Source organism: Trichosurus vulpecula, chromosome 3 (assembly GCF_011100635.1).
Source record: "Trichosurus vulpecula isolate mTriVul1 chromosome 3, mTriVul1.pri, whole genome shotgun sequence".
Classification (NCBI taxonomy): Eukaryota; Metazoa; Chordata; class Mammalia; order Diprotodontia; family Phalangeridae; genus Trichosurus; species Trichosurus vulpecula.
Window position 1 is genome coordinate 250,355,101 of NC_050575.1, and position 25,751 is coordinate 250,380,851.

At 36.3% G+C, this 25,751-nt stretch overlaps 1 protein-coding gene across 4 annotated transcripts in view; it reads left to right on the forward strand.

The window, feature by feature from the left end:
- The window catches only part of ARHGEF10 (Rho guanine nucleotide exchange factor 10), a 244,523-nt gene extending 224,890 nt beyond the window's left edge, over positions 1 to 19,633 (forward strand). For 3 of the 4 annotated variants that reach the window (XM_036752754.1, XM_036752755.1, XM_036752756.1), the window contains 2 exons: positions 14,859 to 14,981; positions 19,026 to 19,633. In XM_036752754.1, the coding sequence (XP_036608649.1) occupies positions 14,859 to 14,981; positions 19,026 to 19,546 (644 nt within the window). In that variant the 3' untranslated portion in view covers positions 19,547 to 19,633. Of the gene's footprint in view, positions 1 to 3,854; positions 3,896 to 14,858; positions 14,982 to 19,025 lie in introns of those variants that run through there. The other variant, XM_036752758.1, reaches the window with a different exon arrangement.
- Positions 19,634 to 25,751: the final 6,118 nt, after the last annotated feature.

Here is a 25,751-nt window from a genome sequence, read left to right on the forward strand (position 1 = left end):
GTGGAACAGGAACCAGTGTTCTGGTTGACATCACTCTTGTCTTTTCCACCATAGTTGCCATGGTTTCCAGACTCCTAACAGGCTCCAGCAGAAGTACCGCTGCAAACTTCCTAGTCAAGGCTTTGTGCCACCCACAGGATTTTAATCAATCACTTTACACTTCTGGTTAGGGAGGAAAGGGTGGCATTTCTGCAGGCAAGTGTGGGAGGATTTTTTAAATTGTCATATACACTTTTGTATGTATGTATTTTAAAAGCACATTTTCCATATTTTTAAAATCATAATTTAAAAATCTTGTCCTTAGCCAAACTTCATTAGCCATCAATCATTCGCCAGTTTTCTTCATGTCCTAAAGTGGACGCAGGACATCAAAATGGTTCCTCTAACAATTGGACTCAATTTATAGGACCTTTTAGTTGTCATTTAGTTTAATTTGTTCATTAAAAAGTATAATTATTATTGGTGTTTTTGTTTTATCTCACGTTCATTTCTAAATATGTCAATTCTGTTCATTCATCCACTGAGCGAAATGTTTTTTGCCATTGTTATTCATTCATTTTCAGTTGTGTCCAACTCTTCATGACCCTATTTGGGGTTTTCTTGGCAAAGATACTGGAGTTGTTTGCCATTTCCTTTTCCAGCTCATTTCGCAGATAAGGAAACCAAAGCAAACAGAGATAAGGATCATATAGCTAGTAAGTGTCTGAGGCCAAATTGGAACTCAGGAAGATGAGTCTTCTGACTTTAGACCTGTCACTCTATCTGCTGTGTCCATCTAGCTACCCCAACTTAAATGCAAAGATTAAAAAGAGAGAGAAAACTGTTTAGTAAAACTCATCAATATATAGTATCTGACAGTGTATGCAAAATTCCACCTGTAGTTCGCCACCCCTATAATGAAAGGATGGAAGTATATTTTTAGATTTTCTCAAATCCTCTTCAGGGCCAACCTTGAATACCCTAAGTACACAGATTTAGTTTGAGTTTTGTCTTATTTTTTTCCTTTACATTATCGTAGTCATTGTATATGTTGAATTCTTGGTTTTGCTTTCTTCCCTGGACACCAGTTTATATAGATTCCTTAATTTCCCTCTAAATTATTCATATTCCTTGTTTCTTATGGTGCATGAATATTCCCTCATATTCATGTACCACAACTGGTTTAGCCATTCCCTAATCCATGAATACATATTTTATTCCTAGTTCTTTGCTACTACCAAAGTGCTATTTTGAATACTTTGGTGTGCATCAGCCCTTTCCTTCTGTCTTTGAGCTCCTTGGGATATATGCTTGGGTGTGCCAACAACCTCACTCCATATGTGAGGCAGCTTAGGCCCGGAAAGGTGTTTGAGATCACCTAAGCATTAAGTAGAAGAACCAAGATTTCAACTCACCCTCGAGAGATGTTTACCTCCCACAGAGTAAGTCATGATGCAATTTTTCATGAGTCTTCGAGGAACAAACTTGGAAACTTTAAGAAGTTATTTCTGTTTGTAATTTAAGGTTATAAACTGATCAAGGAGGCATTCATTATTTTCCCTTTTTGCTTATTTGTCTAATATCCTTATCCTTTTGTTCCTATGTCCCAAAGATGGTCCTAATAAAATATAGCTTTGATATATGATCATATCTCTAAAATATTGTAATGAGTATATATTTATGATACATCTGTATCTGTAAATGGATCTGTAGTTGCTTAGGTTGGGAGAGTGCATAGGTGTAACTTCCTTCCTCCCTTTTAGAATAATAGTGTGGGTTTCCTGAAAACATACAGAGTAGAGAGAGATTGTAAAGATAACATTTCCTATGTATCACATAAGTATAGCATGCATAACACAGGTGTTTCCACTGAGTTTTCTACCACAAAATAGTCAAGATAATATGTTCTTGGAAAACAGTTTGAAGTCTAACATTGGGCCATAGAATTGAAACAGGGATTGGAGGTGAAGACTTTCTCATATCAAAAAAGCAAAAACTTGAGTGTGAATGTTATTAAAACCCCCTTATGACACTGGGCATGTCATGAGCAAGAACCAAGATTCAGATGATAAGGTTACCTCGTATGTGGCCAACATTTATTGAGGGTGTCTTCTATGTCATAATGAGATTTTGCTGTGCTTCAAAGATAGTTTGTTGTAATTTACTTAAAATAAAACTCATCCATCCATGTTACTCACAGTCCAGCGATTGTGATGGTACTAAATCTTACTTCCTCTGTAAGCACTTTCTAATACCAAGCTGTAAATTAAATATCTAAAAGTCACAAATGGCCAGGGCTGAATAGTAAAACCCAACCCTGGCTTAGAAAATGGCTTAGAATAACTTTAATGGACTTCTATTTACCATATCCTATAAGCTATTGTAAGTTACATCCTGAAGCAGCTGTTTCATGGTTTTCCATTCATTACAGGATTTCAAAGGAAAGTCTTAAAAACCTTTTAACTATTTAATGGAAATCATGTTGCCGACCATGATTTTTAGTCTTAAGATAATTGTACCTGGTTTTCACATATAAATGTTGCCACAAATGTTGCTCCCAGAAATTATATTTAAAATAATAATTGCCAATAATTTATCATTTTGTTACCCATTGATATTTTTCTAAATACTATGTCCCTCATAAGACAACTTGAGAAATGAAAGGCCATTAAGTTAATTTATGAGAATAATTTTAATTAGCAAATACATACCTCTTCATGTTCCAAATGAGATAGGACTTAGGCTGACCTTCTTGGGATTAGAGTCAATTTATGTTTCTTCTCCATCATAGTGGTAACTATAGGAAATAAATGTTTTAGATCCTCTTGATCCCTGTATCATCTTGAATCCATTGTTAGCTTGGTCTGTCAGAGACTTGGTAAAAATGGAGACTAATTTAGCATTCTTAGGATAGGGCTCTCTCCATCTCAATTTTGATTCATGTTTTGGTTTGGATATAAGAAAGTGCATTCTGTTTTCAGCATTACTTGACACATTTTAATTTACTTTATTTGTTTAAAAGAAAAAGAGAGAGAAAAATGTTATATTCTAGGAAGACTGTAGATAGATCCAATCTTCTGTCATCTCCAGTACACAACCATTTCTATTAACTACCATGGCTGTCAGTAACCATAGTCAAGTCAGCAAGTATCTATTATGTGTGAGGCATTGTGCTAAGCCCTGGGATACAAAGTAAGACAAAAATAGTTCCTCTATTCAAGAAGCTGACAGTCTTAATAGAAGATACTACAAGCAAACAGCTAGGTACAAATGAAATATATACTGGATAAATTATAAGTCATCTGAAGGGGAAGGCATCAGCATTAAAGAGAACTGGGAAAGGCTTCTTATTGAAGGGGAAATTTTATTTTATTTTATTTTATTTTTCCACATTTTTTTATTTAATATATTTAGTTTTCAGCATTGATTTTCACAAGAGTTTGAATTCCAAATTTTCTCCCCATTTCTACCCTCCCCCCCACTCCAAGATGGCATATAATCTGGTTGCCCTGTTCCCCAGTCAGCCCTCCCTTCTGTCACCCCACTCCCCTCCCATCCCTTTTTCTCTTTCTTTCTTGTAGGACAAGATAAATTTCTATGCCCCATTGCCTGTGTATCTTATTTTCTAGTTGCATGCAAAAACTTTTTTTTTTGTTTTTGAACATCTGTTTTTAAAACTTTGAGTTCCAAACTCTCTCCCCTCTTCCCTTCCCACCCACCCTCCCTAAGAAGTCAAGCAATTCAACATAGGCCACATGCATATCATTATGTATAACCCTTCCACAGTACTCATGTTGTGAAAGACTCACTATATTTTGCTACTTCCTAACCTATCCCCCTTTATTGAATTTTCTCCCTTGACCCTGTTCCTGAAGGGGAAATTTTAGTTGAGACTTGAAGGAAATCAGGAAGCAGAGATGAGAAGAGAGAATTCCAGGCATGGGGGACAGCCAGGAAAAATGCTCTCAGTCCAGACGTGGAGTGTCTGTCTTATACAAGGAGCAGCAAGGAGGCCAGTGTCACTGGATCATAGATTATGTGAAGGAAAAGGACTGAAAAGGTACAAAAGGGCCAAAGTTATGAAGGGTTTTGAATGCCAAACAGAGGATTTTATATTTCATTCTTGACATGATAGGGGTACACTGGGGTTTATTGAAGTGGGGGGATAGGGGAAGGCAGGTCACATGGTCATACTTGCCATTTAGGAAGATGAGACTTTTGTCATGGAGACCAACCAACCAGCAGGCTATTGCAATACCAATCTAGTTGTGAGGTGATGAGGGCCCATGCTGTGGTGATGGCAATGTTAGATGAGAGAAGAGGGCATATATGGGAGATATAATGAATGTAGAATTGACAGGATTTTGCAAGAAATTATATATAGGGAGTAAGAAAGAATGAGAGACTGAGAATAACACTTAGGTTGAGAACTTGAATGACCGAGAGGATAATGGTTCCCTTGATTTTTGTTATATGTTCAGTCATTTCAGTCACGTCCAACTCTTTGTGACTCCATTTGGGGTTTTCTTTGCAAAGATACTGGAGTGATTTGTCATTTCCTTCTCTAGCTCATTTTATAGATGAGGAAACTGAGACAAACAGGGTTAAGTGACTTGCCTAAGGTCCCACAACTAGTAAGTGTCTGAGGTCAGATTTAAACTCAGGTCTTATTGATTTTGGGCCTGGCACTATCCACTGTACCACCTAGCTGCCCCAGTTCCCTTGACAGATTTAGGGAAATTAGAAAAGAGGAGTAGGCTTTTGAAAATAAAATGAGCTCAGTTTTAGACATATTGAATTTGAAGTATTTACGGGACATTCATTTTGGGCTGTCATATAGATAATTGGAGATGAAAGAATGGAGGGCAAGAGAAGGATTAGGACAGGATAAAGAAAATAATTGAATCTGTTGGGTACCAAGTGAAATTGTATATAGAGAGAAATGAATAGAGTCCAGAGAGAGCCTTGGGGCACAGGCTAGTAGTCAACTTCACTTCCTGTAAAAATGTATCTGGGAATTCACTATTCCACAAAAACTGCTGGGAAAATTGGAAAATGGTATGGCAGAAACTGGACATAGTCCAATATCTTATACCATATACCAAAATAAAGTCAAAGTGGGTTCATGATTTAGGAATAAAGGCTGATACTATAAGCAGTTTGGGAGAGCAGGGAATAGTTTACCTATCAGATCTATGGGAAAGGGAAGAATTCATGACTGAGCAAGAGATAGAGAGCATTACAAAATGCAAAATGAATAATTTTGATTATGTTAAATTGAGAAATTTTTGTATAAAAGATAAGGAGGGAAGCAGAAAATTGGGAGAAACTCTTTACAACCAATGTCTCTGATAAAGGCCTCATATCTAAAATATACAGAGAACTGAGCCAAATTTATAGGAATAAAATCCATTCCCCAATTGAGAAATGGTCAAAGAATATGAACAGGCAGTTTTCAGAGGAAGAAATTAAAGATATCTATAGGCATATGAAAAAATGCTCTAAATCACTATTGATTAGAGAAATACAAATCAAAACAACTCTTAGGTACCCCATCTCTCCTATCAGATTGGCTACCATGACAAAACAGGAAAATGATAAATGCTGGAGAGGATGTGGGAAAATTGGAACATTGTTACATTGTTGGTGGAGTTGTGAACAGATCCAGCCATTCTGGAGAACAATTTGGAACTATGCCCAAAGGGCTATAAAAATGTGCATACCCTTTGACCCAGCAATACCACTCCTGGGGCTACATCCCAAAGAGATCACACAAGTGGGAAAGGGACTTGTATGTACAAAAATATTTATAGCAGCTCTTTTTGTGGTGGAAAAGAATTGGAAATCAAGGGGATGCCTATCAATTGGGGAATGGCTGAACAAGTTGTGGTATATGAATGTAATGGAATACTTTTGTGCTATAAGAAATGGGGATGATATGGACTTCGTAATAACCTGGAAAGACCTACATGATATGATGCTGAGTGAGAGAAGCAGAACCAGGAGAACATTCTACACAACCACAGACATACTGATTCTGTGATGACTAACTTTGATAGACTTGGCTCTCCTCAGCAATACGAGGTTCAAAGACAGCTCCAAAGGACTCATGATGGAAAAAGCTACCTACATGCAGAGAAAGAACTGTGGAGTCTGAATGAAGACTGAGGCAAAGTATTTGCTCTCTTTTTTCCTCTTCTTTTTTGTTTTTGTTTCTTCTCTCTCTTGATTCACTCCATTGGTCATAATTCTTCTTTGCAACTTGCCTATTGTATAAATAAGTTTAATGCTAAGGTTTATGTAGAATCTATATCGGACTGCATGCCGTTTTTGTTAGGCAGAAATTTGGAACTTAAGAACATGTAGAATTAAGTGTTGTGAACTAAAAATAAAAAAAAATCTTGTTTAAAAAAGAAGTCTATCTGGGGCCCCATTTACTGATCTGTTTAGGTTAGGCTAGGCTAGACTACACCAGACCAGGGGAGGGGAACCTTTGGCCTTGAGGCCCTCTAGGTTTGAATCTTCAAAGAGCTGCACTTGAGGACCTGGAGGGTTACATGTGGCCTGGAGGCTACAGGTTTCCCACCCTTGCTAGGCTTCATGTTGAAAAGCCCAACTCCAATCTTGAGTTGCCATTCATGTCTTCCTATTTCCTTACCCTTCCCACTGTACCTCATTGCTATTCCTACTACCACTTTGAGATTTGAATGAACTTCAATGTGTTGGAATCTTTCTGGTACTTGTTCACATCAATTCTTCCAATGGTAGCCTGAATGGCATCCTCCAAGACCCAGACTAACTTTTATGATGTATTCTTTTGACAACTGCCATAGAAAATCTCAGGGACAATAGAAAAGCTTTTAGCCAGAATAAATATTCTTGCCTGGGGAACTTTTTATTCTGGCTAAAAATAGAACATTTCATATGAGAGAAAATTGTTGACTCTCAAACATAGATCTTTAATTGGCCCCAGAAATTAGTAATTTCACTCAGCTTCTGAGAGTTTCTAGTTAAGTAGAAGAGAAAAGCTAGCATCTGGGATTTCATTGGTCTTTTTCATCTTTATTTGTAACTAAAAGATGTGGTGTGAGCTTTTGAAGATCTTCTAAGAGTTCCCATTGTTGTTCAGATGTGTTTTTCTCTAGTCTTTCCTGGTATTAGAGTCTGTCTAAGGTCTCTCATCCTCCCACCAATTCACATTCTTTTTTCCCCATACACTGCTTTTCTTCTCCCCCTCCTCACTTCGAAATCATTCTTCAAATGCCTATGTCTTTCTTTTTACATACATGCATACATACATACACACACATGTGCGTGCCTTGTTGTTCAGTCATTTCAGTTGTGTCTGACTTTGTGACCACATTTGGGGTTTTCTTGGCAAAGATACTGGAGTGGTTTGCCATTTCCTTTTGTAACTCATTTTACAGCTGAGAAAACTGAGGCAAGCAGGCTTAAGTGACTTGCCTAGGGTTCCATAGCTAGCAAGTGTCTGAGACAGGATTTGAATCCATGAAAATGAAACTTCCGGATTCCAGGGCAGGCACTCTCTCTACTGTGCCACCTAGATTTAACAACAATGACAACCAGATCCTTCATAGACTCAAAGACCATAGCATGTCAGAACTAGAAGGGATCTTTAAGGTTATCTAGTCCAACTCCCTTATGTTAGACATAGAGAAATTGGGACCTCAAGAGGTTGCCAGGTTATACAAGAAGATCATGATAGAATTGAGATCACAGAATTTTACCAATTATTATGGAAAATTGTTTAAAATAGCAGAAGACATCCTCAAGAATAAAATTCTCTGGATATATTATTTCTATAAAACACAAAATGGCTTGAGTTTTATGTACTATGAACTGTTTTCAAGAAAGCATTTTTTAGGAAAAGAGAAAGTAGAATGGAATTGTCCACCATTTATTTTACAATGATTTACCAGTTTCTTTCTTTAATTGTGGTAAGAGATATTTTTAAAAATTTTATGTCATTTATAAACATGTTTTATGAAGAGACTTTTAAAGTATCAAAGTGGGTAAATGAAAAGTACCATCATCTTCATTTGACTATGTGTGTTAAAATTATTCAAGTGAATAAAAATTCTGACAATCCTCCACTTACCCACAAATCAACATCATTAGGATAATTATCTACAGAGGAAGATATAACTTGGAGTATTTGTTTCTGGAGGAACTAATAAATGTGGAATTAGCTTCAAACCCAGAATTGATAGGATACTAAACAAACATATTCTGGAAATGTGACACTTATTACTTTGAGCACTTGAGGTTTGTGACCTCATTCATGCGGTTATTCCCTCCATCTGTACATATTAAAATTCATCCACTACTCTTCATTTTGTGTACTTCTTGTCTATGCTCTTCTAAAATTCATCTATAAAGTAGCTGCCCAGTGTTCTAGAGAGTATGGGGGAGCATCCTTTAAGTCTTTAAATATTCTAGGGTTACACATGCAACACTTGGACTGGCCATTTATTATCCTTCACCAACACTGCATAACCAGTTAGCTTCCATTTAATAACATATAATCTGTACTGCTACTTCTTTCCCAGTAGTCATCGCCAGTGATATCCTATAACCTATTTACAGTGACAAGCATCTTACTTATTAGCCTCTTTATCACCTGAAATTTTGATTGGTTTGCATATTTCTTCTTATCTTCTAGTATTCAACCACAAAGATAAAAAGATGGAAAAGATTATGTGACATTGTGTACAAGGACTAACACATTGACTTCTTAAGGAATTTCATGTGAATCCCTTAGCAATATCCTCTTCTTGGATGTTTTTGGTTTGGTTTTAGTCATAAGTCATAGAATTTTAGAGTCCTTGAAGAGTTAAAGTATATAATTACACAAAGGGAAATGGATTTGATAAATTGATAATCTGAATGATCACCCAAAGATAATGGTGGGCACAAGCAAGCTGAACCATGTTACAAATAAAGAATGAATTATGCAGGAGAACCTGTGCAAAAGATTATCATTAGAAATGTGTGATCAGAAACAAACAAAAAATGGTAGGCCAGTCATATAACAACAGTGAGGATTAACTGATGGCCAGGTCATATGCTACAATGGTACTCCATGGTATAAAAAGAAATCTAAGGAATCCCTTCAAAATGGATTGCCTCCCATAGAGAATTTATGGTAGGATATTAACAAGAATGGCACAGAATGTGGCACAAACATGGATAAGGTGCAATCTCCATCACTGGAGAACATACCCTCATGGATGAGATCACAGATCCATTGGAATATTATCTTCTTTTATCTCCCATTACGTGGAGTCTCCATTAAGTCTTTCCTGATGTTTAAATTTAATAACCTAGATGATATGTTATAAAATGGCATTCAAAAGCAGATTTATTCAAGTTTGATGACTGTTATACAATTTTATTTATTGTATTCTCATTTCAGATCCTGAAAAAATTCAGGTTTTAAACTCACAAACTAATAGTATTGTGTGGCAAATAGGATTGAAATGTATTACCTATAATGAGAATATTCACTGCTTGCTACTTCAAGGATTACAGAATTGTAGTACCAATTAGATTTGAAGATCTTTTCCACCCATTAATAGGCCATGTGACCTGCTTACATCACAGTTACATGATGGGAGGAGGTTCCTGACAGGAAAAAGAAGTTATGTCAGAAAATTCTGAGAGAGAAAGATATTATGGCTGCTAATGGCTGCTAATGGCCACCCTCATGATTGTTAGAACAGAACAGGCTGACTTAGCTGTACTGTGAGTTTGTGTTTGGGGAAGACCCCAGCAAGGGGTCAGAGAGTTTTTGGGGTGGCAAGGCTCCATGTTGTGATATGGTGTTTTAAGTTCCTTGCTGTTATGGTAAAGTGGGCTGACTGGCTGTGGGAGCTGAACATTTGGTTATGGGATATGGTTTTGTTGTGTCTAAATAAATGTTATACTTCTTTTACCTTCTTTAGGGAGAGTCTCTCATACCTTTCAATGCAGAACTATGTAGGTATATTCACAATTATCATTGATGTTGTGTTTATTGCCTTACTGGTACAAGAATGTCTAGCATACAGCTCAGCTAACATATTGAAATTAAGTTAAAAACTGTATCAGGACTCCAGAAAAATCCTGGCTATTATCCATAATCTGAATTAACTAGATACAAAGGGAGAAAGGACCCCAAACAAGGGGGGAAATATTAGTCAGAAATGTAAACTTCCAGAATTAGAGAATGACAGTTTCAAATTGAGGTTATTCAGTAGAGGACTGGAGGCAATGTGGTGTATTGAATAAGGGTGTTGGACTTAGAATCAGTATGTCCTGAATTCAAATCCTAGCTCTTACATTTTCAAGTTTTGTGGCCATGGGCAAGTCACTTAACATTCCTGAGCCATGGTCAGCTCTCTTAAATTTTATCTACTAAATTATAGATAAGTTTTACAGTTCTCAAACCTATCGTGAAATATATCAATATTTGAATTAGAGGCAGTATAATGTAGGGGATTATGTATTGGAGTTGGTGTTAAGAGACCTAGGTTTGAATCCAGCCTTTGACAGTAATTAATGTGATCCTGGACAAGTTACTTTGTCTTTCTAACCTTCAATTTCTCCATCTAGAAAATGGAGATAATGAATCTGGTCTAGCAGTGGTGGGGTGAGGTGGGGAGCAGGGTTGTTCAGCCTCTCCACTCTTGCCTTCTTCTCTTCCCTCCTACTGATTCATGACCTAAATGAGTTCCCCAGTATGAACATCTCTTCTCTGCTTTGGAAACGTATAAAAGGAATCTAGAATTCTCTATTTTTCTAGTCCTGACTCCCTGTCAGAGATAGCATTCTGGCAAATCATTTTTAAATCTTTCTCCTTTCTTCTGATGTTCCCCTACAATTATGTCCTCCCAACCACAAATCCCAGTAAGTGCACCCAGATTAGCAAATATCTGTGGTTAACATTGTTTGCAACAACAAAATAAATGTTTAAAACAAAGAAAAGTTAAGAGACTTCCCTCAGTGCTCAGAGGAAAAGACTTTAGTTTCTCAAAGAGAGTCCAAGGAGAGAGAGAAAACAAAAACAAAAACAGAATTATAGTCTATAGACTATGTGTGCTTGGGGTGGGGGGGGGTGGTGTGGTTAGGGCTAGGGAGGTTGCTGCTGTTGTTCCTTCCTTCTCGAAGAGAACCATGACTTGTAAGTTAATTGTATTTAAGTGAGGGAGAGCTGTGCAAAGTCACCATCCTCAATTTCTCCTCTGGAGCCAACTGGATCCAGTGGCAAGATATAGATCAGGATGACTGGAGATGGCCGCCAGAGAGAGGAGAAAAGGAAGGTATGTGTCTGAACCTTTTGCCCACTTATCTCAAATAGTCTGACTTCCAAAGTCCTGGCCCCATTCCTTGTAGCGGCCACCTCTGACTGAGTTTCTGCTCTCCCATCTCCATGTAGCTCTATTATAGCCTCAATTTCTATAGCTTTTTGCTTGTTTGGGACCAGGCTTCCTCCTTGAATCTGGCTTCTACCTGGATTCACTTGAACTGGCTTTACTAGGCAGTTATAGTCTTTACTACCTCCACCTTCAAACTTAGCTGCAATCTTTGGTTTGGTTCCACAGTGCTCTTTCAGAAAGCATTAGGGATCCTTTCCATAAAACTATCAAAAGTCTCCTTAGTTCTGCCCTCTTGGGATCTTGACTGTGAAGACTACCACCTCCAACATAGGAGATAGGAGGATAGAGTTGTCTTGGCAAGCTAGTACTCCTTTGACTTCACTTCTTGATTGCGAGACTGAACATAAGTCTGGCTTCCCTTTTTGAGAGGTCTTACCCTATGGTGACCCTCCAGTATATTCCTCAAATTCCCACTCTGCAGGATGGATCCTAATCAAGCAATGATCAATTGACTAATAATAACCAAATGGCTCAGGAATTTCAGAATTCCTCAGTTGTTGTTATTGTCGATTTCGTTTTTAAATTCTAAATCTTTACTTTTGGTCCCTACCAAAGAGCTGGTAGGGGAAAGTCCTGAGGTAATCCATGCCCTGGAAGCAAGTTCGCTGACTATTTAGCTACCTTCTAGACTTCTTCCATATTCAGATGAACCAAACAACTTGAAAAGGTAGCAAAATCTAAGAGTCACATGCTTACATTTGTAATACTAGCATCATTGTGTTGTTGGGGGGAAGTGCTATGCAAACCTTAAAATCTCTGTATACATGAAAGTTATTGGTATTGTTGATTGTGTTCAAATTTATAGATCTCTTCTAAAAAGTGACAAACCACAGCCAAAGAGGAATAAAACCAATATTTTCATTGTTTTTAGTCATGCTCACCTCTAGTAGCTTTGCAAATTAAAAAATACCTCCTGACTTCCCAAGCAAATTTCTAAAAGTCACATTATTTTCTCTCCAATCTATGAAGCCTCCATAAATCATAAAAGGTAAATGACATAAGTTTTTATATTAAGAATCAATGTTAACATTTAAAAATAAAGTCACTACAGTGGTAAAAAAAAAAAAAGAATGAATGAATTCTACAGCTGGAAACTGCTGGAGCATGAATTGAGATTTCAAAGGCCGTTTAATGACAGCAGATTCTTTACCTTCATGTCTTACGGTTTAAGGAGTACTAGAGCAATCATGACTTACCTGAGACTAACGTGTTTTTATTAGAACTTCCAAAAGGATTTTTGAAAATAAATTATATATATAGAAAAGGGAAAAAATTAATTCTAATTATTTTCCTGGGCCATTTATTACATGATAGGGATAAATTGGGTTATTGTGTTGGATTGGTCTCAGACAAACATAGAAGAGTTGCTTCAGATCTATTTATTATCTGCCTGCTATGGCTGATGCTGACAATCCTGGGATGAAAATAAAGGAATAGAGTCAATGGAATAATTAGGTGGAGAAAATTAAAATCTAGTATTACTACCTTTAAATTAGAAAAGGAATGAAGCCCATCTCTGGAAGAAATGATTGAGTAGAAAAAATTTTCTAAAAATTTATTTATTTTTAATTTACAACATTCAGTTCCAAAAGCTTTTGAGTTCCAAATTTTCTTCCCCTCCTTCCCCCAGACAGCATGCAATCTGATATAGGCTCTTTCAGAAAGCATTAGGGATCCTTTCCATAACACTATCAAAAGGCATTAAGCATTAAGCATATTTTCACATTACTCATGTTGCAAAGAAGAATTCTAACCAATGGAATGAACCACAAGAAAGAAGAAACAAAACAAAAAGAGAGAGAGCAAATAGTATGCTTTGATCTGTATACAGACTCCATAATTCTTTCTCTGGATGTGGATAGCATTTTCCTTCATGAGCCGTTTGGAGTTGTCTTAGAATCTTGCATTGCTGAGACGAGTCAAGTCTATCAAAGTTAGTCATTGCACAACATGTTCGTTGTACATGTACTGTGTACAGTGTTCTTCTGGTTCTGCTCCTCTCACTCAGCATCAGTTCATATAAGTCTTTCCACGTTTTTCTGAAGTCTGCCTGCTCCTCATTTCTTATAACACAATAGTATTCCATTACGTTCATATCCCACAACTTGTTCAGCCATTCTCCAGTTGATGGATGTCCCCTCAATTTCCAGTTCTTTGCCACCACAAAAAGAGTTGCTATAAATATTTTTGTACATGTGGGTTCTTTTCCCATTTGTATGATTTCTTTGTGATACAGCCCTAGAAGTGGTATTGCAGGGTCAAATGGTATGCATGTTTTTATAAACCTTTGGACATAGTTCCAAATTGCTCTCCAAAATGGTTGGATCAGTTCACAACTCCACTAACAATGCATTAGTGTTCCAATTTTCCCACATCTCTGCATCATTTATAATTTTCCTGTTTTGTCATGTTAGCCAGTCTGACAGGTGTGATAGGTACCTAGAGTAGAAAATTTTTTGAAAATAATTTGAAAATAATTTGAAAATAATTGCATGTTTCTCTTCCATTTTGTAGCTGTGACTTTGTGTAAATAGGCATAGTTAAAAGAGCAATGGAGTTGGAATTAGAGTTGGTTCACGCATCACCTCTCACTTGATACTTATATCATGATCAAGTTATTCAGCCTTTCTGGGTCTCATATTCCTCATCTATGAAATGAAGACTTAGATTAGAAGATCTCTAACAACCCTTCCAGCACTTAATCAATAATCCAGTCCAATGACATAGTTAGTAAACATTTGTTAAGTACCAACTATGGGCCAGGCATTGTGCATTGGGGATACAAAGAAAGGCATGACAATCCCTGCCCTCAAGAATCTAACAGCTTAATGGAGGAGACAACACATTAAAAAAAAAAAAAGCTTAAAGTGCGGTGGGGGTGGGGGTAGAGTAGTCTGTGCCAGGGCATAATGTAGGTATAATGAAATCCTGCACCTGGGGTAGGAAATTATCTGAGGAATTGGGAAGTCACTTCTTTAACTTTCTTACTTCAGTTTCTTCATCACCCAAATGAAGGGACTAATCTACATGATCTATAAAAGGCCCCTTATAGCTTAAAAACTCTATAAAAATTATAATTCCTTTTGCTAACTCGTTGAACTTTTTTCCTCCCCCCTCCCCCCCAGCTGTTAATGCACCACCCTTCAATGATCTTCTCTTTACTATGTGTGTGTATTTGTGTCTACTTAAATATATTCATTTTATTTTCTCTCAATAGAATGTAAACTCTTTGAGATCAGGGACTAATTGATCCATTTATGTCTTTGTTTTCCTAGTTCTCATCACAGTACTTGGTGTATGGTAGATGATTAATAAGTAATGTTGATTAATTGGATGCTGTATTTAAACATATGCTGACATATATTTTGCATTTATTCTATCTTAATATATTGATCACACTTTGTAACTGAAATAATCTCAGGCCATTGACCATTTTTATAGGGCAACAGCGGGTGTCTGTGACTAGTCTGCTGGTGTGTCACGGTTTATTAATGGTTGGAACAAATCTGGGAATCATCGTATCTCTTCCAGTTCCTCGTTTGCAAGGAATTCCCAAAGTAACTGGTGAGTGAAGAGCCTTAAATATTTGTGTCTACATAATCCTTTTAGATTTAAGTAAACACTAATTTTAAAACATTTTATTTGTCATGATCTATATGGATTAAACTTTATTGGAGTTTTTAGTATCCTATGATTAGTATGCTGTGACATATATATATATATATAGAGAGAGACATATATACACATACATATGTATATTTTATGTATATATTTTTATATATGTCTGATTTTATTATCAGCCTATGTTCTCATGAGTTTTCTATTTCTTGGTGTTACTTATTAATAGAATGGAGAAAGCCTTTCAAGGTAAAACAGTTCATTACAAATTAACTTTATGGGTAGTAAATATTTTATTAAAAATTTTTTTATAAGACTATGGCATATTTAGAGCTAGGAGAAATCTCAGAAATCCTCTAATCCAGAACGCCCATTTTACAAAAGGTGAAAGGTGAGGGCCACAGAGTGGAAATCACTTACCCAGCTTCACACAGTATACAGGTAGTGGGACAAGTAGGACTGAAGATCACCAGCCCTTCTGTCACTTCTCTTTCATTTCTCTCAATCACAGTATCAAAGAACTGGAGAGGAACTCAAGAGATCATCTATTCTGCTCCATCCCATATTGGAGTGGGGATGTTCCTGACAAGTGGTTGTCCACTTGTACATTGTACAATGTACTCATACATTCCAGATGTATGTTGATGGAGAACTCAGTACCTTCTGATGTAATCCATTTCACTTTCAGATTACTCTGATTTTTTTTGTTTCCTTATGCTGAACCAAAACTGATTCCACCCTTTGCTTCTAGTTATATCATGTATAGCAAGCAAAACAAACCTAATCCACCTGATTTATCTTTAAATATTCAAATACAGCTACTCTTGGAAAAAGAGAATTAGATTTGGAATCAAAAGAATAATGTTCACCTCTTGGCTCTGTTAGTTACACCTGAATGACATCCATCAAATCATGTCACTGATATATCTCTCTGATTCTTTTTTCTCTTTTGTAAAATGAAAGTGTTACAACCAGATTACCTGGATAGTCCCTTCCTGGTCCCATACTTTCCCAACCCCACCCTATCCTTTCTCTTCTTCCAGCTAACATATCCTTACTTTCTGAAATTTCCTAAATCATAGTTGTATGTTACTAATATTCTCAAGACTACAAGTTTTTAGCATATATATTTTTCATCTCTTATGATGCTCTGAAATATATGCCCTAGTACTATTTCCATGAGATAGTGTCTCACACAATTATATCATCCTCTGTGGCAAAATGACAGCAGTAAAGCAACACATGACTATTGTTTAGGAGTTTAAAAAAATGAAATGGAGAAGTTGAGGTATCAGTTCAAGGGTGTATAGTAGGCACTTAGTAAGTATTTGTTGATTGAATGATTGGATTCATTTATAGCAATTATGACATCTGAAATAAAAGTTTGTAATGTAAGGAGTAAACATTAAAAACAAAGCATGTGAAGATGAGGTGACTTTATATATGCATATATACATGTGTGTATGCATATATTGTGTTTGTCCTTCGTTTTCGAAGAGGACCATGACATCAGGGAAATGATGACATGACTTGCAGTTGACTTTGATTTGAGTGAGAGAGGTCTGTGCAAGGTCACCAGAGTCACTTATTCCTCCAGAGCCATGTGGGTCCAGTGGCCTTATATTCACCAGGATGACTAGAGATGGCCCAAGGTGCATTGGGAGACCCTGGCCCTCTTAGGCTTAGGTCTTTTCTACTTCTCACTTTGAGTGAGGTAAGGCCCATTCAATGAATAGGCCTCTTTAAGAAGTTAATCAAAGGATGGCCCCTTTAATCAAAACTCAAAAAAAAAAATTAAACTGAGAGGGGAACTCAGGGTTCCTGGCCAAAAGAGAAACAGTTTTAGTCTTTACATCCACTACATGCTAGGGGAGCAGGGACCTATTTTCCAATCTATGAGCTCCAGAGTGAACTGGGTTTAAGTCTTGGTTTTTGAGAACAAAATCTAGCCAGTAAACCCGAAATTAAGGAGGCAACTTTCAGTCATTGAAATGTACCTTCCTTTGGGCAGAGGAGGGAGAGGTAAAGGGAGAGGGAGAAAGAAGGGGAAAGGGAAGAGGGAGAGGCTACTCACAGGTTGTATTTGTCCTTTGTTTTCGAAGAGGACCATGACATCAGGGAAAGGCCTTATATTTATGTGTGTGTGTGTGTGTGTGTGTGTGTGTGTGTGTGTGTGTGTGTGTGTATGCATACATATACATGTAAAGATATATTTTTCTATGAAATCCCTGAATTATAATGTGTGTAGATATGTATGTGTGTGCACCCACACACACATTGTAGTTCAGGGGCTTCATAGAAAAAAAAATAGTTATTTTTTAGAGGCCTGGAGAGGAAGTAGCACAAACAATAAGCTGGAAGTCTTTGTTGTTCAAAGAAAGTAAGGACTTGTAATATTTGGACCATATGATATGTGATACTACCATTTAGAAGATATGTATGAAAATTGATGAAGTGTTTCAGGTTTACATATGAAACTACAGTTTACAAAACTATACATTTTTGGGTTTTGGGTCCTATCAGTCAATCAGAAACCATTTATTAAGCACCCCCTAGCTTCCAGGCCTGGTACTAGATGATAAAGATTCTTAAACATAAAACAGTTTCTGCCTTCAAGGAACTTATATTCCGGGGTGGGGAGGGGGAGAAGGAGGGAAAGAAGGGGTACACGTAGAAAGAGAAACATAGTATATATAAAGCAAATCCAAAGGAATTGGGGGGTGAGGGGAAGAGCTAGTATCTGGATGTATGGAGTTCAGGAGAGGCTCCATGTAGAAGATGGTGCTTGAGCTAAGCTTTGAAGGACAATTGGGATTGTAAGAGGTGGAGATAAGGAGGGAATAGAGTGTACTCCAGGCATAGGGAACAGACTATTCAAAGGCCTAGAGGTGGGAGATGGCATGCTTTGTGTCAAGAACAGCAGAAAAGCCCATTTAGCTAGAATGCAGAGTGAGTGAAGAGGAATGATGTGTAATAAGTCTGGAAACGTAGGTTGGAGCCAGGTTGTGGAGATCTTTAAGTACTAACCAGAAGAATTTTAATGCTTGGGGCAATAGGGAGCCAGTGGAGATTCTTGAACAGGGGACCCATAATTTAGGAATTCTTTTTAGCAGCTGTGTAGACCAGTGGTGTTCAACTCAAATAGAAATGGGCCACTAAACTAGGTCTTTGACAATTCTGAAAACCACATATTAACATTATCCATGTTAACTTATGTTTTATTTATTTTGTCAAATATTTCCAAGTTACACTTTAATCTGGATCTCCAAATAGACCATAGGCATGCCTCAGTGTGTTTGACATCTCTGATGTCAAATTGTTAAGCTGTTGGAATCAGTGGCAAAAAGCATATTGGCTTTGGAGTCAGAAGACTTGTGTTTAGATCTCACCTCTGATGCTTCCTACTGGAGGTAACCTTCGTTAAGTTACTTGACCTCCCCCAGCCTTAGTTTCTTCCTCTATAAAATAACAGTTGTGCTAAATGTCCCTTCCAGGTCTAGATCTATGATCCAACAATCCTTTGACACCCTGCCTCTCTCAGATCTCCATCTTTAAAATTATTCAAATTATTGTCTCCCAGATTAATAATAACATAAGCTGTGAACACTTTGACTTGAGTTGAATATCTAGTGTTAAAATTATTTAGATATTTGGGGTAGGGGACGAAGGAGTCAAGTCAAACGAGTAAGCATTTATCAAGTTCATGTGTACCGGACACTTTAAGGACTGGGGACCCAAAGAAAAGCAAGGGACAGTCCTGCTCTCAAGGAGCTGACTGTCTAATGGGGAAACACCATGCAAACAACTACGTACAATCTATCTTCCGGATAAATTGGAGATAACCAGCAGAGGGAAGACACTAATATTAAGGACAACTGATAAGGGCTACTTACAGAAAGTGGGTGTGAAATTCATACTTGCTTAATGTCCATATACATCCAAAGGCAGTAATGTTCTCTGCTTTAAAAGTGTGTGTTTTCCCCCCCTCAGGCAGAGGTATGGTTTCCTACCATGCACATAACGGCCCTGTGAAATTCCTTGTTATGGCTACGGCTTTAAACAAGAAAAACAAAAGTCACTCCAGAAACAGTCTGCTTCCCAACTCTGAACCTCAGGATGATGACCAGAAGGACATCCTTCCGAATGAGGTATCTAATTCCTGTCTAAGTCAGAGCTCCCCTGACAATGCAGTTTGGTTAGGGGACTCAGTGGGCTCCATCACCCAAAAAAGTGACCTGTCATCGTCGTCTGGATCATTAACCTTGTCTCACGGATCCAGCTCTTTGGAGCATGGGCCAGAGGACAGCACCATTTATGAGCTCTTGAAAGATCCAAATATTGCACTTAATAAAGGGAAGAGCCACCAGTTCAAGAAAACAAAGGCAAGTTCAGTATTAGTCATCTGTGGAGGACAGGGACATCGAAGAGTGAATAAGAAAGCCAAGCAACAGCGGCAAGATGAGCTGGTTTCTTCTGTTATGGTCTGGCAGATTCCTCTGTTAAATATATAAAAGAGAATGCAGCGTACTTAACAGTCGTGGAGTCTGCAATTGAGCAGAACTTTTTAACTAAATCATAAAATACATGATTTAGACTGTGTCAACACTGGTGGGGGGTGGGAGGGGAAAGCACAGTATTTAGGGAAAACATGTGCAATATAGTAGTGGCGGCTACTCTGTCAGTTCGCCCATTTTATTTTCTGCTGCAGAATTGGGATTACAAGCACTATGGAAACAAGTTTCAAAGTTGAAACAATTTTTTTGTAGTAATTTGAAAGTGCAAGGAAATGTGCACTGGGTTTTTTGGATTTGCTTTTTTTTTTTTTTTTTGCTACTGTAGCTGATACTCTAAATGCTAAACTGAATATATCGATTCATTCTCTTCAAGGCTCTTGTGACTTAATCATCCTAAAGATATTCTCAAACTAAGAATTTGCAAGTGCTAAAAATTCAGCATATGGGATAGTGCAAGAAGACTTTCTATTAACAATTCTTAAAACATTCCTACATCTTTTCAGATGTGTGACTTTATTTATATTTTCTTTTATATATTTCAGAGTAAAATTTGTAACAGTTAGAAAATGCAGGGAATGCATATTGGTCCATATGCTCTTGTTTGCTTTCATAAGTCAGCTATTTTTTCCAAAGTGGTATGCATGTTTTGTATATTTTAACAAAGTAGCATTTTATATTACATTTTTTTCAATAAAAAATTGAGGTAAAAACTGTAGTCTATGTATAATCTCTAACACTATTCCATAAAAGAGCATGTTTTAAAATAAAATGTTCAGCCAAGTGGATGACCTTCAAACAACTACTACCAAACAACATATTGTTGGCTTCAAATATTATATTAATACTTTTTTTTACTAGAATCCTATATACTTGCTGTGTTATAAGAGGTATATATAGCATAGAAAAATTGTTAGCTATTCTTTTGCAGAGTCTCTTGCATTTGCCGAAGTTGGACTAATGTAGCTATTTCTCCATGCAGACTAAGTATTCATTCTGAAGGATTCTTGGTGCTAGGTATTATGTATACTTCATTGCTGGCAGTGGGACATGAGCCAAGAAAACTGACTCCTTTCATTCCATAAGGGTATTTCCTGCAAAATGCACAGGTCTGTGTTCTACAGTTGTACAGCCAACTATAACATGTTGAGGTACATGAGTAATGCATCATTTACATTTCACTTAAGACTGTATATGTATCAATATTTTACTTCCCAAAAGGGCAAATAACTAACAGAGGTATTCATATGAAATCAATTTCTATGCACTTTACAGATGGTTTTTAAAATTCTACTTTTATAATATAGATGAATATTTTCTAAGGTTCTTCCGCATTCTCATGAAAATAATGTTTTAATCTCTCTTAAGCTTTCTAAACTGTTAGCTGCTATCTGACTGAAAAAAAATTATTGAAAATAAAATATGACTTTTATGTAGAAACAATAATATTATGACTGCTTAATTTCTAGAGAATCCAGGGGGAGATGATATTCTCTTGAGGCAAGGGGACACTGACCATGTCTTATCATAAATGAAGATTTGTTTTACTGTGCAGTCCTGAATAATGCTTTAAATTAGGAATAAACATTGAGGAGCTTGGAAGACATATATACACTGACCAGTTTTACTGATTTTAATTTAAATGAAGTCAGGATAATTCAGAGACTATAAAATGTTAAATTTTATAGAAATTTTTTTTTGTTTGTTTTTGGCAGGGCAATTGGGGTTAAGTGACTTGCCCAAGGTCACACAGCTAGTATGTGTCAAGTGTCTGAGGCCGGATTTGAGCTCAGGTCCTCCTGACTCCAGGGCTGGTGCTCTACTCACTGTGCTATCTAGCTGCCCCTAGAAATTTTTTAAAACATAAAGGAAAGCTGAAATATTTGAAAGAATATTATCATAGAATTTTAGAGCAGGAAGGGACCTTAGAGCGTTCCTATTGTCTTTTTCATTTCTGACTAATAACAGAAAGCAACTAAAATTTTTCATTGCCCAAATTAAATGCAAGTTTTAGCATTTTTTTAAACTTTCAACCAAATTATTTAAAAGATTACCAAGTCTTCAATAGTATTCATTATCTCTAAAGTATAACATTCAGCCATCAAAATGTGTTTACACCATCATTATTTACATTTTAAAAGTGTAAGTTATCAGTTTGTTTTTGTGCAGTTTGACAATATTTTCTAAGAAAACTAAAATATTCACATGAGCATCTCAGTTTATGTTTTACTTTCTAGATATTTATTATTTAATGTTTTTTTCTAGTTGCCATTTCTTTTTGCTTTTTAAAACACTTAGTGTATGTATGTCGGTATATACACATACACATGTACATACACACATACGCATATACTTATACACATTCTCACACACACAAGTAAACTCCCTCAGTATTGCCCTCCCTCCAGATGGGATCTTGTTTGACTTAAAAAAAAATACAACTTTTATTTTATGGTGAAAATTTTACTAGGCATAATGGAATATGTACTACATCCCAAGTTCATTATATAATGGGTAAAATATTATGTAATTTCACTTTAATATGAGAAGTTGTATTAACAGCAATGACATACATTTAAATTCTAAAGGAAGAATATGACATTATCTTTGTAGGTAAGTAATTTTTCTTTGGAGCCCATGGGAAACTGGATTCATAAAACACAATTCTGACTAGTGAGCCCTTAAGTTGGTTCAATCATTTAGTCTGATGTGAAGAATTGAGGCAGAATTAATCAATTCATTTATTTTACAATGAATTTAGAGAATCTGCTCAAGCACTCCTGAAATTCCTTGCCCCAGTAATAGGTAGATAGATGGATAAATAAGTAGATTAGATAGATAGAGATAGAGAGATAGAGAGATAGAAAGAAAGAAAGACAAACAGACCGATAGAGCATTTATTAAGCACTCACTATGTGCCAGGCACTGTGCTATGTGCTGGAGACAAATAGAAAGATGAGCAAACAAGATAGTCCCTGACTGCAAAAGAGCTTACATTTTAATGGGAGAAGATTTCACTTATTGTGGTGCTGGAAGGGAGGGGAAGAGGGATAGCAGGGAGAGTGGGGATGGGGGTTGTTAAGAGTGCAAACATAATTTCTAGTAATTAATAAATAATGTGTGAAATGTGTAAAATTTGAAATGTGTAAAATAAATTCTACCTTACTAGAAATGATTGAAGAATGAGATCATGGTAAGAATACCCCCTGTAAAAGATAACCAGTATCTTGAAGGCTGGGTTTTAAACTTTTTTTTATTGTCCTGTCTGGTGAAATCTATGGATCCCATCTCATAATGTTTTTAAGTGCATAAAATAAAATACATAAGTTTACAAAGAAACCAATTACACTAACATGCATATTTTTAAAAAATTGATAGACTTTAGATTAAGAATCCCTTTAGTGGTATGTTCATTTCAATTGTTTAGCTCCCTCTGTTTGGGTAGACATAGTATTAGAAATAAAATGAGTATGGATGCTACAGAAATATCCAGAAGTCACTAGTACAGAAAGCAAAGCTTTCAGTAGATTTTGTAAGCCTTGCAAGAGGTCTTACTCATGAGTATATCTGGCAACTCCAACAAGTAGGTTAACAACAAAATTCCCCCACCCTACCCCAATCAAGTGTCATCTTATTTGGATGTCTAATTTCTCTTCCTTTTCATGAAAGCCCAATATACTTTTGCCATTAGCATGTCAGCTTTGGACTTATTTTTATTACAAGAGTAAGACTTTATTCCCAATATTGTTGTAATATGTCCTACTCAGATGCCTCAGTCATATGACCCTGACTTCACAAAGGCCATGCCTGCAGAGCACATCTGGTAGGTCCTATCAATCTGGAAAGGCTTTGACTGTGTGTGTTGCCTAAGGAACCACATGGCTAAGTATGGACTACATATGTAGGTTTGGTTAGGTTCACCCCCATAGTTGTGACAAGTTCATGAGTTTTTCTGCCACAGCAACTCCTTGACGTCACTCTGCTAAATCATAGAAAGAATGCCACGCTGACAAAATTACAGGTTATTGAAATCTTGGAAGTAGACAAAAATTTGACACAATATTACAATGTAGTTTACAAAATTATTTTCTTTGTTATTCCTGCCCTTTTTCTTTCCTAAAGCAAATCTGCAAAATTTATGGCAAGGATTTAAACTGAAAATTGTATTGGGGGTGAGGGGGAAGGGAAGTGGTGACATCTAGCACCATCCAACCTTCTTTCTGAAAAAAGTACTAATGACTAGATGACCTCTGAAGTTCCTTCCAGTTCTAGATTTCTTGTCTATTGAAATGAGACTTCTGAGTAATGGAAAAGCCCTAGGATTTTTTCATTCCTGAAATCAGAATAATTTTTCCAATATAATTTTTGCCATTATCTCCTATACCCATCTTCACATTGAAGTCATCAGGTATAAAACTCTATTCTGATTTAGTTTGAAGGATCCTGTGAAGTTTCTACATAGTGTTTTTAGACTTCTTCATTCTCTGCAAGAGATGTATGTAATCTCACATTATCTGCATGCTGGTTGGTTTATTTACATTAGAGGCTTCCAAACTTTTGGGTCTCCACACCTTTTGGCTTTCCATAAACCTTCCTATACCCCCTATTCAATATGATGGAAAATAAATTCTAGAGTGTTCCATGTAGGTACACATGAGATATAAAATAAATTTTAATAAAAATTTTCTTTTGTACATAGCAGTTTTTGCTATCATAAAGTTGTTACATGTCTATGAAAATAGTTGAATAAATTAGTGAGGGTTCTGAGTCTGTCTTGCCAACCAAGAGTTTTCAGTATAATTTTTGGAAGTGATACCTACAAATCATTCTTTATCTCTAGTTTGCTTCTGACTTTGGTTTTGATTAAAAGTACTGAGAATCTTGATTTACAGAGGTCAGTTGTAAGTGAGATTAAAGCTTTGTAAACAGGAATGGGATGTGCTTCTAGGAGGGTAGGTGGGAATTTTGTAACTTAATTGGAAATCAATTCTGCATTTCTAGTTATTGTGGAGAGCAATTAGCTTATCTTTTGCTGGGCAATTGTCACCTAATTTTGTAGTTCAATATAAAGATGTTATATCTAAATCTCACTCATTTGGTTTTGGTCAATAGGAATTATTCCTTCAACTGTCTCTTTCACATTTTTCAGATGTACTACAATAATCCTTCTCTTACATATCTTGCAGGTTTTCCTCCTCAGTCTCTCTCTAATCCATATATATATAATACATGTATACATATACACATGTATATGTATGTGCATATACATATATACATATACACATATACATCCACTAATATTACTCTTTTTGTAATATTTTAGTAGAATACTATAGCTATTTACTAAATATTTCCCATGTCCCTTTGATAAGCTCCTTGCATCCTGGACATACCTCAGTTTGGAAACCTCTCTGATTTACATTAATCATGTATACCATGAGTTGAAATAACTGTAAAATATAGACTAATACAAACAAATCTGTTAATTTAAATATACAAAAAGGTACAGAAAAATTATTATAAAATTTTATGTACAATTGCTTTAAAAAGTGTGTGCTAAATTTAACATAGCATTTACTATAATGTTCTTTTTATTTCTTTTTCTGAATTTCCTTTTCATCTTTTCTGTGTATTTTATAAATATTTCATTAATTTCTTTCTTTCCTACTTTTTTTTTACTATCACGTCATCCTTCTTCCCATCAATCTACCCCAATAACATCCCCTCACACAAACACAAAAACAAAAACACCTTTCTCTGTAATTAATAAGCGTAGTCAAAGAAAGCAGATCCACAAATTGGTTGTACCCAGAAATGTATGTCTCATTCATTACCTCAAGCCCACTAACTCTCTTTCAAGAAATAGAAAGAATGATCATTAGTCTTCTGGAAGCATGGTCTTCATTGCATTGGTCAGAGAATTTAAGTCTTTTAAGGTGAGTAAATATCTTCTAAAATTGTTCGCTTTTGATATCTGCCTTTTCCTCCAGAAGCTCCCACCTTCATTAATACCCAAGTCTATGAATTTATAATCAATCAACAAGAATTTAAGGACTGAGAATATGAGGAAAAATTAAAATAGCTCTTTTCTCAAGGTGTTTTCATTCTAATGGGAGAGACAACAGTATGCACACACATAGAGATATACTAAACTTTCAAACTTCCCCATTATTGTTGAAGGTACCAACTGTAGATGTAGGTAGAT